The 18,353-nt window shown below is 31.8% G+C and overlaps 1 protein-coding gene across 1 annotated transcript; it reads left to right on the top strand.

Annotated features, from left to right (window-relative positions):
• Positions 1-936: 936 nt before the first annotated feature.
• On the top strand, positions 937-4,764 carry LOC147907945 (histone-lysine N-methyltransferase SETMAR-like). Its single transcript, XM_087411925.1, has 2 exons — positions 937-1,157; positions 1,460-4,764. Exon 2 carries the CDS (start codon positions 2,661-2,663, stop codon positions 3,252-3,254), a length of 594 nt encoding a protein of 197 aa, XP_087268051.1. The 5' UTR covers positions 937-1,157; positions 1,460-2,660; the 3' UTR covers positions 3,255-4,764.
• The last annotated feature ends 13,589 nt before the right edge of the window (positions 4,765-18,353 follow it).

The following is an 18,353-nucleotide window of genomic DNA, read 5'->3' as shown; positions in this document are numbered from 1 at the left end:
GGCCTTGAACGTGGCCTCGACTTAAAGGAACCACAACACCTTTGATTAAGAACGGCAGAATTTTCGGAATCCTATATGAATCCACGTGCGCGACATGGCCGACCACGTTGCCCTGCACCTGCCGAAGCGTCGCTTGCAGCTGCATCAACTGCTCCTGCAATTCCTCAACGGTGGGAGGAGCCATGACTACACGTCCACCGTATCGAGGTTCATGAACAATCAGTATTCCCTAACGGCCTTAAGTACTAACCGCTAATGCGCACGCTATATAAAATGATCGCTTAATGCCAATTGTGAGAGATGGAGGAATCGTTAATTCTCATTCATGCATTGACCTCGCGAAGCAAACGTGGAGAATTTACTCTAAGGTTATGTAGGATCACACGCGCCGAAGCTGATGCACTGCGCACGCAACTCGCCCGACTACAATGGCGGCGATGACGCACCTCACTGGACCCAATGGCGGCGACGGCGAGGACGATGGTGTGCCGAACGCCTGGGCTAGCCCGTCCGATTCCCACGGAGGCGGCACGCTGCGCGCCTGTCGCTGTATACTCCTGCGATGCTTCCGACGGCGAGATCTTTCTGCCGGCCCCGGCCTCAGTGACCTTGCGCCCGATCATGATATCGTGATGGGCTTCCCGCTGCCCACGACATCGGCAATGGGCCTCCTTATCGGCCACGGCGTCGGCGATGAGCCTCCTGCTCGGTCCGCAACCAAGTTCGTTTCGAAATTGCTCGAACGACGGTTATCGGTCAATCGCTTCTTCCTCTCGATTACGTCGGGGTCACCAATGTGGGGATTGAACGACTCGATGGACAAGTCGGAATCTCAAAACGAGTCCACGCTCGTTGTATAACGTGATGGAAGGCATAAAAATCGACCACTCTTCTTGTAACTTGTAACAGTGAATTTTATTGGAGTACATGTGAATACATCCGTACAGGACGAGCGCCATATCTTATCTCCCTTTTTTCTCTGGCGCTGCTTGTAGGCAACTCGCTATCTACTAAATCCCTAGGCTTTCTCCGCGCGCTGCGCTAGTGAGGTATTGAGAACGTAGTTCCCCACATACGTGTGGCTACATTGTGGCTGCTGTGCCTAATGTGACGCCGGCGATGACTAACTAATGGCGAAGAATAATTGGCGGAAAATCGTTAAGTTAGCGAATGAATGTTACTCGTTGATTCTGACTCAAATGCCAGTTTAATATAAACTTGAATGATTATTTAGAAAGTATAGATTACAAAAATAGAGACGTGATTACATGTGTAAGACAGCTCGGATATCGGTATCGCGTTGCTAGGTTAGAATACGGGAAACTAAGAAAATATACACTATGAGTATTTATCTGACGACGCTAACAATTACCGAACATGACATGAGCAGTAATCGATCTCGCAGTGAACACAAGGTGATTCTTAATCTTACTGAGCTTTAACCTATTATCTATCGCAGAGGCTTACACGAGGTCCGTACGCAGAACACCAGAGAGAGGGAAAGGAAAGAAAACCCGAAAGAAGAACCAACTAACGCTCGCAACGCCACATACATAAAGCAGTAATAAAAAGTGTACATGATATATTAGTGTACATGATTTATAGTACAGCGTATCAACACTTAGGAGTTCCGCACAATAAAAAAAACAGGCAACAGAAAACAGAGAATAAGAATTTCAACCTAAGTCAGAAACCATTGTGGAATACACAGATTTTAATAGGTTGAAATTCTTATTCTCTGTTCTCTGTTCCCTATTTCTTTTATTGTGCGAAGACCCTTACTGTTTAAGTACAGTATAAGTACATACAATATGGACACTGAACTTTTTATGTAATCCCCAATTTTTAGTGCGCATGCGTCGATTTCGAATCAGAAATGTGGCCGCCTTTAGCAAATTGAAATTGCAGGTTAGCTGGATCTCCTATCCATAAAATATAATTAACTCTTTCGCCTACAATATTGTATGAGAAATCGTGATAAGGAAATCAGGCCAAACATGAGTATCACGAGTGAGAGTCGTGATACGTCCTTCGTACAAAGTTTAATTTTTTTTTAATTTGTAAGAAAAAAGTATAGCAAAAGGTTAATAAAATTATGTGTAAGATTGTTATATTTATATACGATAAAATATGCTCGTAATAAATGCATGCGCGTGTGTGCGCGCGCGCGCGCGCGCGCGCGTGTGTGTGTGTGTGTGTGTGTGTATGTGTGTGCGCGCGCGTATGTGCGTGCATGCGTGCGTGTATATTATTAAATTACAACTTCACATTTAATTACAATTGTTATGAAATATAATATTTTTTCATGCAATTATTTAATTACAATTTTCACACAGTATTTAATCAATTATTGTTTTTAATTTACTTATTATTGTTTAATATTATTATTATTATTATTATTAATGTAAATATTATTTTTATATAATGAGTTCGTTAACATATATTATTATATAATTCTGAATTAAAAAGATACGTAGACTGCTGGAAAAGTTTCTGCAATTTAATACTTCCAGTTGCGCCAACGTTCTGCTACTATCATATCCATAAAATTAGACGTTTTTAACCTATAACCTTATATAATTCAGTTGACAGTTTGTACCCAAGCCAACTAGTTTTGTTTGTATAGTATTTTAGTATAAAAGAAGTTATTTTATGAGAAAATGGAAATTTCGTGTGAACATTTTCGGGCAATGATTTTTTACGATTACAAATGTAATCTAATTCCAAAACAATGCATCGATCGACTTCATTTGGCTTTTGGGGATGAAGCACCATCCTATAGGACTGTTTATAATTGGTTTGCCGAATGGCGTGGACGTACCTTTCTTTGTGACGAATTCCGTGAAGTTCGTCCATCCACGTCTGTTGTTGCCACTAATGTTGATGCTGTGCGTGAAATGATTGAGCGAGATCGGCATATCACATACCGCGAGATTCAGGCATCCTTAGGCATTGACATGAAAGCAATACATACGATTTTGCATGATCACTTGAGCGTTCGGAAACTTTACAGTCATTGGATTCCACACAATTTGACCGAAGCTCAAAAACAGGCTTGTGTTAAATGGAGCAAAGAAATGCTCAAGAAATTCAACCAAGATCAGTCAAATTTGGTCTACAACATCATTACTGGGGACGAAATATGGATCTATTCGTATGAACCCGAAAGTAAACAACAATCCGCTGTTTGGGTATTTCAAAATGAACCGAAACCAACAAAAGTTATGCTGCACGCAGTGCTGCCAAGCAAATGATTGCTTGTTTCTTCAGTTATATCGGACATGTGACAACCGTGGCTTTAGAGGATCGAAGGATTGTAAATAAATACTGATTGTTATACAACAATTTGTGTGTCTGTGAAGTTGGCGTATCACTTGGTGAAAACTCACTAAACATAAAGAGTTCTGAGCTTATTTTCGATAGTTCTATAATTCTATATAAGTTAAACAAATAGTTCCGGTCATTAAAGACGAGAAACCCAAACTACAAAATGATATGCCAGGTTCACACATCATTTATTTTGCCAAAAAAGATTCAAAACCACATTTTCTTGTAGAATTGAAAAGTTACATAGTTCTGTGAAGAGTTCTGGCGATTAACATTGTTAATTTAATTTTTAAACAATTTTATTGCCTAAAAATGGCCATTACGAGAAAAAAGATGATACGCTGAGCGATTACAATTCTGTGATATATGGTGTTTATCGTATAATTCTAAATGTATACTAATTAGTTCCGAGGAGTTCTAGTGACAGAAATAATTTATTGATTTTTTTAAACACTTTTTAAACCCCGAGAAAGGTTCTATTTGGGCAACATGTATGATGCTTATCGTATGGCTTTGAATGTTTCCTGTTGTTTTTAATAACAAACTATACGCTCTAATATACATATATTTATAATACGTTTAAGATTAAGATAGGTGAGGAAGTATGTGCAATTTAGTTCTAAAATGTATCTAATGAAACGTTTCGAAATTCTTTACAATTTACACGCTTTAATATGTAATTAATTCTGTATGTAATTAATTCTGATTATTGTGTATGTGTATATTATCGTCATGGTATAATGGCGATCTACTGAGAAATTATTTCCCTAAGTAGTTACTAAATTTTACCATCTAATAGCGGAAATGTTAAAAAGGATCACCTTTCATACACTGACTATAGCACCACTTTCTCCTGTATAATAGTTTAGTTATATTCATCTCGTACTTAGCGTAACCCGGAACCACGACGTGGACGTGACGAGATTATGGTTCCTTTTTTTTTATTTTTATTTTTTAATTTTTTTGTTTTTGGTTTTTTTATTTTTTTTTTATTTGTAATTTTTTTTTTGTAATTTGTTATCTCTATAATGTCTTCCCTTTAACTCGCAGAGTTATCGTGTAGAAAGTTAACGTGTACAATACTTATCTGTACACGAATATTTTAACTGTTATATGTTTTAATCAAATCGAAAATATTGTTACCTGAAACTGAAATAATAATATGTTATGAAATAATAATATGATATAATAATATGTTAATATAAGTATAGCTTATTCTGTACTCTTAAGTTGGTTATCCTTTTTTTGTTTTATTTTCGCATAGTAACACATGTGGTATTACTGTATATTTTTTCGGTAATATTTGTATTCGTTTTGATTGTAAATCGTCGTATTCATACCACGACATATTCGTAAATATTATTGCCGTATAATGTCTCGCTCGATCTATATAGTGTACAACATCTCTAAGAATATATTCGTTGTTACCTACTGAAATATTTTTTGAAATGTTATCCAAATTATATGTCGTAGCTTTCGATCCTATATTTTTTAGGTAACTGTTAGGATAGTTTAGTATCTGTTAGGATTACTTGTATCTATTATAATTTGTAGGCCATATTTTTCTGTTATATTGCACAAATTATTGCATTTTACGCAACTGTTTCGGTGTAATTGCATCGTTGACAGCCTCTTGTATGTATTCAAGTCCTTTCTGTAATATCACATTTACATTTATGCTTAGTGTTACGAAGTTTCTCTCATTCGAATAATCACACGTTTTACATTTTTTTATCCTATGTACGCTTGGTAACGAGAGAAAAGTGTACTCGGCTAGATTACACATGACGTCCAATGATTGGAAGCATCTAATATATTTATATTGCACGAATAGTGACAAATTTATCAGAAAAGATGCTCTTGCTATATATTCGTTTCTTGTTATCTTTCCTAACAAGATCTTTTTTGCTAACTGTAAGAAACAATCATCTATGTCTTGAATATGGTATTTATATTCTTTCATCCATACCTATCATGTGTGCAGTAATATAGAGAAGAGCATCGAAAGCACAGGTATTTCGTACCATTACGGTTTCGCCTCGTAATTTTACAGATTGACACAAATTACTGTTTTTTCATTATTGGAATAAAAATCGTATCTATTGATTCGCTTTCCCATTTGGGACACTTGTTCAAGTAAAATTTCTTTTTAACATTACCAGACTTTTTATCTTTGTTTATCAAATCCATCCAATTTTTTTGATAATTCAAAGGATCATTAGAAATAGAGTTTGATGTATCATTAGAAATAGAGACTAATGAGTTCGATTCTCTGGAATAGGCTTGAATGTTGAGAGTCGTCATTAATGGAGTCTGTACTGTTCAAATTATTTGTTACAGAATTATCTGTTATTTCGTTAGTATCAGAAATGAACGTAACAGATTTATTTGTTACTTCGTAACAGATTTATTTGTTACTATTATAGGAATTGGATGTAACAGAATTATTTGAAATATCGGAATGTTCATCGGATTCGTGCACATATATCTGATTCTGTTTCGGAGATGTTTTGAATTCTGATCCAGTCAAAGAAGCGTTTGCGGTATAATCTAAACGCAATCTTCCATCCAGATAATCGAGATGACTTGCTACTAAATTTATCAACTCTCATCGGAATAAGTCTTTGAAAAGTCGTGTTTTATATTCAGCGAAAAGTGATTCGACTGAAGAAGATGTTGATACTTCTATTCCAGTTTTAAAATAAGGACGCATTACACCTGTCCACAGCAGTAAATATTCTATTAACGTTTTTACCTTTTTTAGATGTAGGAATATAAAATGCATTAACTATGCTCTCATTTTGGGATTGTAATGCTAAAGCATTTGCTTTGCCATATAAACTGTTACTTCATTTCTGCTAAGATAAAGAAGTATGTTCGGAATTCGAGAAATCATCACATGGTTCTGTGGTATTGAAATTTGTGATGTTAATATCTTCAACATGCACACCTTTAATACAATTGTTAGCTAATTGTAAACAAGTTTCAGAAGTACCATCGACATAGTCAATGTTTTCGCTTAAAGTTACGACTAATACAGACGACAAAAAAGAATTTAATTCTGTCATTGATTGCATTTTATATGCTTGAGTAAGACATCTCAAATAAAATTGTTTGGTAATTTTCGCAAACACTCTCAATTGCTTACAATTTTTATTAAGTGATTTATGTCCAGTCTTAAGTATAAGCCTGGCAGAGCTGCTTCATTATTCTCTATACAACGTGATAACAATGTTATAAATAATGTTTTAGATCTGCACAATCAGCAAATGCATGCACTAAAGCGACTATATATCGCTCGACTAAAATCCGTGATTACTACGGGTGGCACTGTAGTACCCGCTCTTCGAATTTCTAATAAAAAATATGTTAAAAGCGCTGCATCTTGTTTCGTGGAGATCATTTGGAAAACTGGGATACCATGTTTATCTTACGGAACAATTACACATTGGTATAAGAATAGGTGGAGAGATTTCGTTCCATTGGGCTTCGACAATTGTAATTCTTAAATATGAATGTTTTTCTAATATTAAGGCTCCTGCTAGTCGCGGCGGCCATGTTGGAATCGTGACGTCAGAAGTGAGGAATGACAAGTTAATTTATGTTGCGTCCATTTTTAAATAAAGACAATTTGGATGAAACGAAATGACGAGATCACTTTAAAACACTTGTAAAAATTGATAAAAACTGTCCTTTCCTCCCTTGACAGTCAGTAACTGTCGTAAAAGGCATGTAAAGTTAGTTTATATATTCGGACAGAAACACATGATCCAATAGCTGTTGAAACGAGTAAAATATACGCTTTTAGATATAAAATTCCAAGACTACTACTAGTCTAACTTTAATTTTCATCGATAATTACGACTTTGATAAGTATGAGACACATTTTCACAATTAGGCAAATAATAACGAAATGGTACGCAACATAAATTTCGTCGACAAAACGTCATTTTTCCACGCCTATAAGTTGGGCCATTTAGCATGATGTAACAATGGCGTTGTAACACACAAACAAGCACAAGGCCATGTCCGTATGCTCGCCTGCGGCGCGTCGATACAGCGAGCACACTTCTTCTCCCACTAGTAGCTTGTTTCAAGCGACCGAAAATGCTTTCTCGGTAATCTCAGCCGCTCGGCGGCCCTAGACATCAATAAGGGGCGGCGGGCATCCTAAATAGCATATAAGTTCTAAAGTGTAGTAATAGTGTATCCCTGCCCTTAATCCAAAATAGTATAAATCATGTTAAAATGCAACAGTTTACGAGATATTTAATTGTTACGATTTTTCATGCGCGTTATGTATCTCTCCTTCATAAATTTGAGTAGCAAGAATAATTCAATAGAAGTAGAATGTTACCAGAAAAAAATTATAAACCAGTATCCCTTTTCAAAAAAGAAAGTCTCGAAAGACCATCAGAAAAGAAACGCGTATATTCAAGACTCGAAATTTGTGAAGAAGGTATGCGATAAAAAATCGAATAGTTGCAAAAAGCATGTTTTTTGCTTATAAAACGAAAGATATTGATTGTATGGAAAAAAATTTAGTATAAAAAATGTAGATATTCGAAATACCTACAAAATAAGACACAGCATATTAAAATCGATCTATTAGTTCAGTAGAAAAAAATTAAAAAACATCGACAACTTTTTTCGCTCGCTCTGTATTCATTGAGATTTAAACGCAAAGCTTTGAAATTCTCGTAAAATGTACCCCTCGTGGCGAACAAATCTAGCCCTGAACAAGCCTGAAAATGTTCATTAATTTTTGCAAAAAGCCATTTGTTTACTAAACTTGTCTGCGGAAAACTTAATTTCTTCATCTTTGAGCAGTCGTATAGCAATTTATAGGGATTTTGCTTCTTCAAGAGTTGCACTATCATGTACGTTTAATAAAACAATTTTTTTGCAGTTAAACTATTACAAAATGATTTTAAATAGTGGGTATCTATTTCCATATAAAAAAATAAAAATAATTTCATTAATATGCATCATATCAAATAGCCGTGTGAAGCATTCGAAATCTGACATTCTTCTACGAATTTAAAAAAAAAGATTATTCTCTCCAATTATTAGGAGTCGAGATAACAATTTTTCTTTTTAAATCACTGGCTCTAATTTTAAAGATTAAAAGTTCTGTCTGGCATCAATTTGTCAAAGAAGAATTGAATTCGCTTTTGAAAAATTCTCGAATTTTTTGCTGTCAAAGAAATTTGTTTAAAACCATTGGAAAGATGAAGAACGCGAGCGAGATAATGCGCCAGACGGAGTGAGGGAAGCAGGGATAAAAAACGTGTTTAAAAAAAAAATAGACATTCAGTTTTTTTTTAAACATGTTTTTAATATTTTATATATGTTTTAAAAATAGCTTTAAAAAAAATCGCGTTTAAAACAAAAAAAACATCTTTTATACGTATATTTATTATATTTTATTAAAACTCATTTTCACTTTCAAGTATTTTAAAACGTTTCTGAGGTACATTTTAGCATTTAATTACACTTACTTCCTCATTTTTCTTAAATTTGAGCATATTATCACATAAATATATGTATATTTGAATGTATTGTTTGCTATTTAACATTTTATTTGACTGTATATATTTTAAGTTATGCAAATTTAAACAATAGCATGGCATTTTGTTAATGTGGTCCTTTATGCGTATTGATTACTCACGGCTTCTTTTTTGAGATTTTTATTTCAAATTAATTATTCCTTGAATTAATTGTAGTTCTATTAAGCTATAATTTACGTTGCTATAGATTTTTATAAACTGCCAAGCTGCTTATATATAGAGTGTTTGGAAAATAATGATAAATCTTTCGCATAGGGGCAGAATGGATTAAATTGAAAAGAAAAGTACTCTAGCATTTTGCAATTTTCATAATAGTTATTAGGTGTTGGAATTAATTCGTAGCGTTTTACAAGAGATGGGAAGTGATGGGAAGTACTTTCATTAATGTATTTTTTAATGCTCATGTGAAATAAATAACATTCTTTCATTAAAAAACGCTACGAATTAATTCCAACACCTAATAACAAGATATTAATTGATAAAAATTGACGAAAATTGCCCTTCAATAATTTTTACTCAAATACTATCAACTTTACAGAAAAACTGCAAAAGACAAAAATTGTTTTTCTCATAGAACTCTACTAATTTTTTCAGAATTTTTTATCAACTTTTTAGTACTACATTTTTTCATTTTTATCAATATAAGAAAATACGATATTAAAAAATTCTGAAAAAATTCTGAAAAAATTCTTAGAGTTCTATGAAAAGAAAATTAACAATTGTCTCTTGCAGTTTTTCTGTAAAGTACTCAAGTAAAAATTTATTAAAGACCAATTTTCGACAATTTTTATCAATTTTTATTAATTAATATCTTGTTAACTATTGTGAAAATTGCTAAATAATAGAGGACTTTTCTTCTTAGTTTAGTCCTATGCAAAAGATTTATCATTATTTTCTAAATACCTTATATATACATAAAGTTATATGTATGTATATAATTTTGTATACATGCATATATTCTGCAATACACTCTACTTTTTTGTTAATTTTGTAACCAAACTACTGTTTTCTAAACAAAACTAACTTTTTAAGATTAGTTTTTTTTTATGAAAGGCCACATTATCATCCATTCTCTTCGATTCACCATTATACGATGTCACATTTTTATTAATATATTTTATAGTGTCCTAAGTAATAAATATTTCGTAATTTTGAGTCCAGAATCGATTCAACAACATTTTATTAAATGTAATTGTCAAGTTTTAAACTTAAATATTCATTATTAATCAAGTAAATCAAATTATCGTGTAAAATGTAACTGGAGTATCACCTTCTCTTAATAGACTCACGTAAAGTAGATGACAATGTCGCTGTTCCTGCGCCGAGAGACACTACCGTGTCTCCAGATTGAGCTAAAAAGGACAAATCTCTTATTTCCGTAATTTATAATAATGATTTTACTCATCTAAAAATATTAAAATATGAGAATAAAAAAATTAATTAAATATTATAATTTTTTTTATTGTAAAAAAACACAAAATACTTTGTTTCTCAAGTATGAAACTGTTAGACCTAATAATTCTAAAAATTTTATTAATAATTATTTATGCTATTAACATAACAATCTGTGCAATAAAAATCAATAAACATTAATCGTGAAAATCATATTAGATTATGTGTGTGAGCGCGCGTATAATCACAGGTCAGAGCTTGTGGATGGATTACTCTCAACTCAAAACAGTTCAAGATGACTCAAAGTTAAGTTGAAACGTTTACTTAAATGTTAATACTATGCTTAATAGACTTTGCGAGAGCCAATTTTATATAATAACTACATAAAATACATGATAATTACACTGTTAACAGCGTCGATTCCCACAGCCTTTTTACATACTTTTAATTTTTAATATTGAATCTTATTTATTTTTCTGTAGCATATTGTAATATAATTTGTTTACTCTAATGTATTAAATGCACATTAAGGAGATTCTCGCGCTGCTTCCTAGTCAATAGACAGTTTATTCATAATAATATGTAAACCAATTAAAATAATGGAATAAAAAGATTACTAACAATATCTTATATCATTATACATACTTATTGTTAATTTTATATGTTACTAAATATTTTTAAAATGACAAAATAAAAGTTGTAAGATGATCATTTAATGTACATGCAAAAATTTTTTTATCAGCCCTGAAATCATATGAATTGGTACTGCATTCCGTTTTAATCTTTTATTTATACTTTTAGGATTAAATGAGTCTGGAATAAAATGGTCTTCGCACAATCCTACGAAGGGTAGAAGAGGATCATTTTTGTAGATTAGTATTTCCTATCATACTAATACAATAAAATAAAAACATTACAATCTATAAAAATATAAAAAATTTTTTAAATTCGAGATTCAGTCAAAAACAATAATTAAAAGACAATCAAAGCAATGATACAGCACGATAATTAAGGAGATTCTTGTGTTTGATGAAATATAAGACAAGTCTATATACATGTAATACAAAAGTTAATTAACATTACAATCCGAAGCGCCACTACGGTCTAAGTATTAAGATGTTGAACTAATATATATATTATTCAAACGAATGAATTAATTTCAGAAATAATAATTACGTGTCGATATGGTTGTCGACATTAACGCAATTAATCTGAAATGTAATAATCCCCCCAAAATTCCCCAAATTAATCTTAAAAAACTGTAATAAACTTATTGCGAAAAAATATTGCCTCGGCCGGGAGTCGAACCCGGATATATATAAATAATATATATATATATATATATGCGGCCGAGGCAATATTTTTTCGCAATAAGTTTATTACAGTTTTTTAAGATTAATTTGGGGAATTTTGGAGGGATTATTACATTTCAGATTAATTGCGTTAATGTCGACAACCATATCGACACGTAATTATTATTTCTGAAATTAATTCGTTTGAATAATATATATATTATTCAACATCTTAATACTTAGACCGTAGTGGCGCTTCGGATTGTAATGTTATTTAATATAAACGGTCTTGTTTCCTAACAAAAGTTAATATTATCAATAATATCTAGAAAAAATTTCATTGACTTTTACCATACCATTTTGATGATATTTAATTCTAAATTTATAGAATTTTATTATACATTACAAATTGAAGGTATAATCTTATTCTGTAATTATTCTTTTTTAAATTATTAAGACACATGTGCGTATAAGATAGTAATTTAAAAATTATAATTATAAAGGAAACACTTAAGTTTGTTCTCGTAAAGTTTCATTTAAACTGACCGTACAGTTTACAAGAAATTTATATTCTTCAGTGAAAAAAGCTAGAATATATGTCAAATGGATATATTTCCAAAAATATGGATAGAAAAAGAAAAAATTCTAATAAAGAAGCGCTTCGTAAATAGAAGAATATTATGGGACAATCCCGATCTGTTGAGAAGAAAGCTATAACATTTACGTCTGTTTCCGACAATGTGATAATAGAAGAAGAGCAATCATTATAACAGCCTCCACTGAAATCGCAAAATTTTTGATTGTGATATATAATAAGTAGTTTAAAATATCACTTAGCTAGAAAAAAAGAATTCCCAAAAGAACGAAAACAAAGGAAACAGATTTTTTAAAAATTAGTAAATGAGCAAGATATATCTCTTTTGTAAAAGCAATGATTAATTTGCAACTGCATACATTATATGCATCATATACAAAAGAAGAAAAAAATTTGTCGAAACAATTTTATTTTTACTCGCCTAGTGCATTTTGTCACTTAAGAAAAATGTTGTAATTTTCCTGGACCACGAACTATGAAGAGATGGATAGAAGAATGTGATATAAAAGTTGAATTTAATGATTTTATATTTAGGAAATTAAAAGAAAAAATGTCTCATTTACCATTGAAAAAGTATGTGCTTTAAAATGGGACGAAATGATCATAAAAAGTTATGAGGAATATTCAATAAAATTAAATGAAATAAAAGTTCTTGTTGATCTTGGATCTTTAGAAAGAAAATTAGAAAAAACTAAATGTGTATTCATATTTTGGCAGTTTAAATGGCGTCAACCCTTAGCACATTTCCTACCGGAAAAGTGTATGAAAGCAGATGACATAGTAACATTATTGAAAGAATGTCTAGATAGATTGAGTGAAACAAGTGCTGATGTGCAACTTATAACATATGATCAAGGCATACATAATCAAAGTACTTATAGTCAACTTGGTGTCGATTCAGAAAATCAATTTTTCATATATAACGAGAAAAAATATAATGCTTCATTTGATTTTCCACATCTAATAAAAAGATTGATGAGTTTCTTCAGAACACATAGAAACTTTTATTGTGATAGACAAATATTGCATCATATTCAGATTTCGAAAAAATATGGTCTTGTTAGTCGACAATGCCACAAAAGAAGGCTTAAATTTATTATCTCACGTAACAAAATCGCACTTGTATCCGAATAACTTCGAAGCAATGAAAAGAACTTTCCAGTTATTTAGCCATATTTTTGCAGCTGCAATAAAAACAGCTGGAAAAGAATTATATACTGATACATGGGAAAAACTGCTTATTTTGTAGAACTTATGAATAATGTTTTAATTGACACTTGCAATAGTTACAGTCCTAAAATTCAATTTGGCGGAAAACGACCATTATCATTTCAAAATTCTGACTTAATTGTTTTATTAACAGACTTTATTGGTGCACAAGATGCTCAAAATCAGCAGAAAAAATAACGCAAGTTCCTTGTTTCAAAGGCTTCGTTATAACTTTACAAGTTATTCTTAATATTTAAAACTCTTGCACATCAATATGAAGGATTCGAACTTGCAACAGGTTTGTGTAATCAAGGTGGGGCATTTATTTTCTAAACTTAGACAACGCGGAGGATTTAATCGTAATCCAAGTGCAAGAATGATCCGATTATCTCTTAGACACTTTCTACTGGATATATTCAAACAAGCGATAAAGGTAATATTTCAATGTCCAGAAAGTAAGACTTATAAATGAACCGAGCCAGCTCATTAAAAGAGTAGAAAAATATATGTACACTTTTCCTACAGATTATGAAGCCGAATTTATGGAAGATGCACAACTTCTTGACGACTACGTTGAAAAAAATGTTGCAAAAAATATACAGTATACTTGGATTTTATGATGAAAATGCTATCACATATTTCGCTGGATTTGTGGCACGTCAAAGTATTACAAAAACTAATTGTGAGAATTGTCGCAACGAGATGATGAAAACACTCATGGAAGATGCTACAGCAAATGAAAAATATATTGAACATCATGAATATCAAAGATGAAGACGAAGATGCTCCAACAATAAAATTGGTGAAACCAACTATTGTCTTTGTAAATATCATGAAAACACAGTTAATGATGTTTACCATCAACCTTGTTTCTTGTAAATCGATGCCTACGTACCTTAGATATTTCAATGAATCCATTTTTATTCACCGATCTTCATTACACTGTAGATGAATATAATGTGATACCAAGTCTCATTGAATTGTCAGCGAATACATTGCTAAATCATAGGTTTGTTGCTATTACTTTTATTTATCATTTTCATTTGTGCGCTATTTTTATTAATTTTCTTCGATTTCAAAATATTTTTTCTTAACAAAAATATTGGTTTCGTTTAGTGGCCGCGAATTTTTTAGTTTAAACGAATTAAAAAAAATATGCGCGAACAAAGTTTTAATAATTTAAATATCATAAAATACTCGCGCGGGGTATTATCCTGTCGCGCGCTTACCGCTTTGCCGGTAGACTGGGCGAATTTGACTATGTATAAGTTATATATATATATATATATATAAAATTATATATATATATATAAAATTATATATATATATATAAATAAAACTCATTAACCATATATATATATATATATATATATATATATATATATAAAACTCATTAACGATTGCGATATAAATATAAAATATATAAGATGTAAGGTGTCCTATTTTAATTTACCTCCTAAAACTCTTTTATTTTGGATTATAAAAAATAATGCCCTAGACAAAAAGTTGTACAGCTTGACGAGCCATAAATAATAGTAGAATTAACTTTTTTTTTATTATTATATAAAAATCAAGGCCTTTAAAAAATGTTTGCACTTCGAAGAAGTAATGTTATACAAAAGATATATGACGTCAAAGGAAACTTAATGTAGTGTATATTTTGAAGATTTTTTTGAAGATTTCAAGTCAACTTTTTAAAACAAAATTGTATAATCTTTTATATAATCTATATATAAACGCATATTATTCTATATATAAACGCAGGAGCGGCGAAGTAAAATTTTTCAGTGTATGGAGTTCCCGAAGATAGATTGAGGGAGAAAAGAGGAGAGTGGGGGGATAAATATATTTCCTCATACATATCTTTTCTATATGGTAAAAGTAGCCGCTCTAATTTTATTTTTTTTAAATAAAATTATTAATGATCCTCCTCCACATTTAACTTATCGACCATTTCTCGATAAATGTATAATGCAATATGATTTACGTTTTTGTTTCATTGTCGATCGAAGATAACTTTTTAAATGTCTTAATTAAGAAAATGATCTTTCATTCGAATAAGTTGATGTAGGAATCGTTAAAAGAATGCGAAATTTTACATATTTTGGTACAAGATCTCTGATCTCGGGATTGTCACATAAAAATTGCATTACATCCTTCAAGCAATGCAGTGACATTTATTGTATGTTCTAAATTATAATTTCTAATTTCTAAATTTCTCCCCGACCAAATGTTATACAAATGAAGTTCAGTGTATGGAATTCCATACATTGAATCATTCAGTATATGGAGTACTTCATACACCAACCATACTGGAGTCGCTGCCCATGCATAAACGTATTATAGTATCAAATAATCAAAAAATCAACATTTAATGACATATTATATATTAGGTTGGTGCATATGAAATGTCGAATTTTTAAGTGAATATATAAAACTGCATATTTTTTTTCAAAAGCTGTTTATTTAATCAAAATATGCTCCATTTGTTTCAATACACTTTTTCCAACGAGATTTTAATGCATAGATGCCTGTCTTAAAGAAATTTTCATCTTTAGAATCAATAAACTCTGATATGGAATTTTTCAATCTTCATTTTCTGTCTTCATTTTCATACTGTTTAGCCCGTAAAAACTGTTCTAAATGTTTAAAAAAATGAAAGTCGATTGACGAAAAATCCGAATAAGCTGGGTGCTGCAAAATTTCATATTTTAATTCATTTAATTTCGCAATTGTTTTGTACGACGTATACGACCGAGCGTTGTCGTGGAGAAGTATTGGGCCATGCCGATTAACAAGTGATGGGCGTATAATTTTCAATTTTTCATGCATTTTATCAATGTACTGGCAGTACTTTTCGCCTGTAATTGTCTCCCCAATTCGAAGGAATGAGTAATGAATTACTCCAGTCATATTCCACCAAACTGTTATTAAAATTTTCCGTGGATGAAGTGATGACCTTGGAGTATGAGCACAAGCCTCATTCCTATCAAGCCACCGAGCACACCTTTTCTTATTGTCATAAAGAACCCATTTTTCATCACAAGTAATAATCCGATCGAAAAATGGCTCTCGATGAAATCGGGTTAATAATGATGATATACGTTCAATCGATCCAGCTTATTTCGCTCGGTTAGTTCGTGCGGTACCCATTTATCCATTTTTTTCACTTTGCCAATTTCAGAAAGGTGTCGCAATATCGTTGTATGATCAACTTTCATTCTGGTAGCAAGTTCCCTTGTAGATACAGTTAGATTCGTTTCCACCAATGCTTTCAGAGCATCATTTTTCACAGACGTTTTGGGTCTTCCACGCGGTTCATTTTGTAGGAAAAAATCACCAAACCGAAATTTTTCAAACCAACGCTGCACTTTTCGATCGTTAACAGTATTCTCCCCAAATGCCTGATTTATATTGCGTGCAGCTTTTGCAGCATTATTACCAAGTTTATACTCATATAAAAAAATTACATGAATATCGGTTGAATTCATATCCTTACGAAATTCAAAACAACAAAATGGAACACATTTTGAGAAAATCTTCTTTGTTAAAATGTGACTCTGGCAATGGATAATACGAGATTATGCCAAAAACGAAAGCATAACGAAAACAGGAAGACAAACGTTCATATGTAGAGAAAATCCGACATTTCATATGCACCAACCTAATACTTTCACTGTAACACATTTTGACGTAAAATATAAAATATTATTTAAATAGAGTTTAAATTTAAATAAACAGAAGACGAGAGTATGTATTGTTCGCAAATGTTTGTAGAGCATAATTTTTGTAAAAAAAAAAAAAAAATGTTGACATTTCGAAACGTGTTGTCATATTATAAATTAAATTCTTTTTTGCTGTCAATTTCTATCTCCGTTTCTTAGCAAGACTGAAAACTCCAAGATGTTGAGAGATTTGCATATCTATAATATCGTAAACTATTCACTATATGATAATTGTATCTAATTAATATTTTTATGCACAGAATAATGAAATAAATAAACAATAATATCATTTGATAAAAAATGACTTTTCTTCGAAAACCTGACGTGCTAGTGAAATTTAACTTCATCGTTTTTAGCATCCAAAAATCTATAAAAAAACACCTTATCTAATTAAAAGAAACATTTTTTTGTAAATTAATATTATTCACAATTTGTGAATGTAGCACCAACTCTATCGACACTACGATTTTATCGACAGTGGCGAAAATGTGATATGTAGTTCACATCAATTGATGTTGGTGCCGCTGTCTGTCACACGAAAAAGGCCGCTATAGCCTCTCTTAGGTATCTCTCTGATGGACATATGAATATCTGGTCGGAGCCTTCTGGTGCGGGGGGTGAAGAGTTTAGGGGGGGAGAGGGCCATATGGTTTGACAACACTGATGCTGCTTTCTAGTGGTAAAATAATAAAGTAATTGTGGCTGCGTTCTGTTTCACTTATGCTGCATTATTTATCCTTGTTATTTACCGAAAGTTAAACAAGAATAAATGATGCATCATCCGCTTCATGCGTGGAACGGAATGTACCTATGTGTAATATTGCTGCTGGACCGTGATGAGAACAATAATTGCTTTCCATTTATATCAATTCTCAGGTAATTCTCACTTGTGATTCAAACAAGGTGAAAATTATAAAAGCGAGCAAATTTACTAGGCGTTGACCAATGAAATAATTAGTATTCTAGTAAATTCGCTCACTTTTATAATTTTCACCTCATTTCAAGATACAGAATCGATCCCCACAACTCAGTTGAATGCGCTTTTACATTCTGAGATTTAATTGAGTTTTTGCCTATAATCTGCACAAGATCGAGACAGTGTGCTTTAGTGAGTCTCGTAAACTTTTTTAAAGGAGGGTCATGTTCGAACCTGTGTTCTCTGTGATAACATTTTACCAAACAAATAATTACGTTATTAATCTAAGTATGAAATATTCAGCTCACTTCAGACTCAGTTTCACTT

Source organism: Acromyrmex echinatior, chromosome 12, assembly GCF_024713525.1.
Source record: "Acromyrmex echinatior isolate Ae372 chromosome 12, ASM2471352v2, whole genome shotgun sequence".
Taxonomy (NCBI): Eukaryota; Metazoa; Arthropoda; class Insecta; order Hymenoptera; family Formicidae; genus Acromyrmex; species Acromyrmex echinatior.
Note: the sequence above shows the minus strand (reverse complement) of the source record. Positions and strands in the feature narration are given on the sequence as shown.

Bases quoted from the DNA above. Each gene is read 5' to 3' on its own strand.
- LOC147907945 (XM_087411925.1), top strand. From the start codon at position 2,661: ATGGAAATTTCGTGTGAACATTTTCGGGCAATGATTTTTTACGATTAC.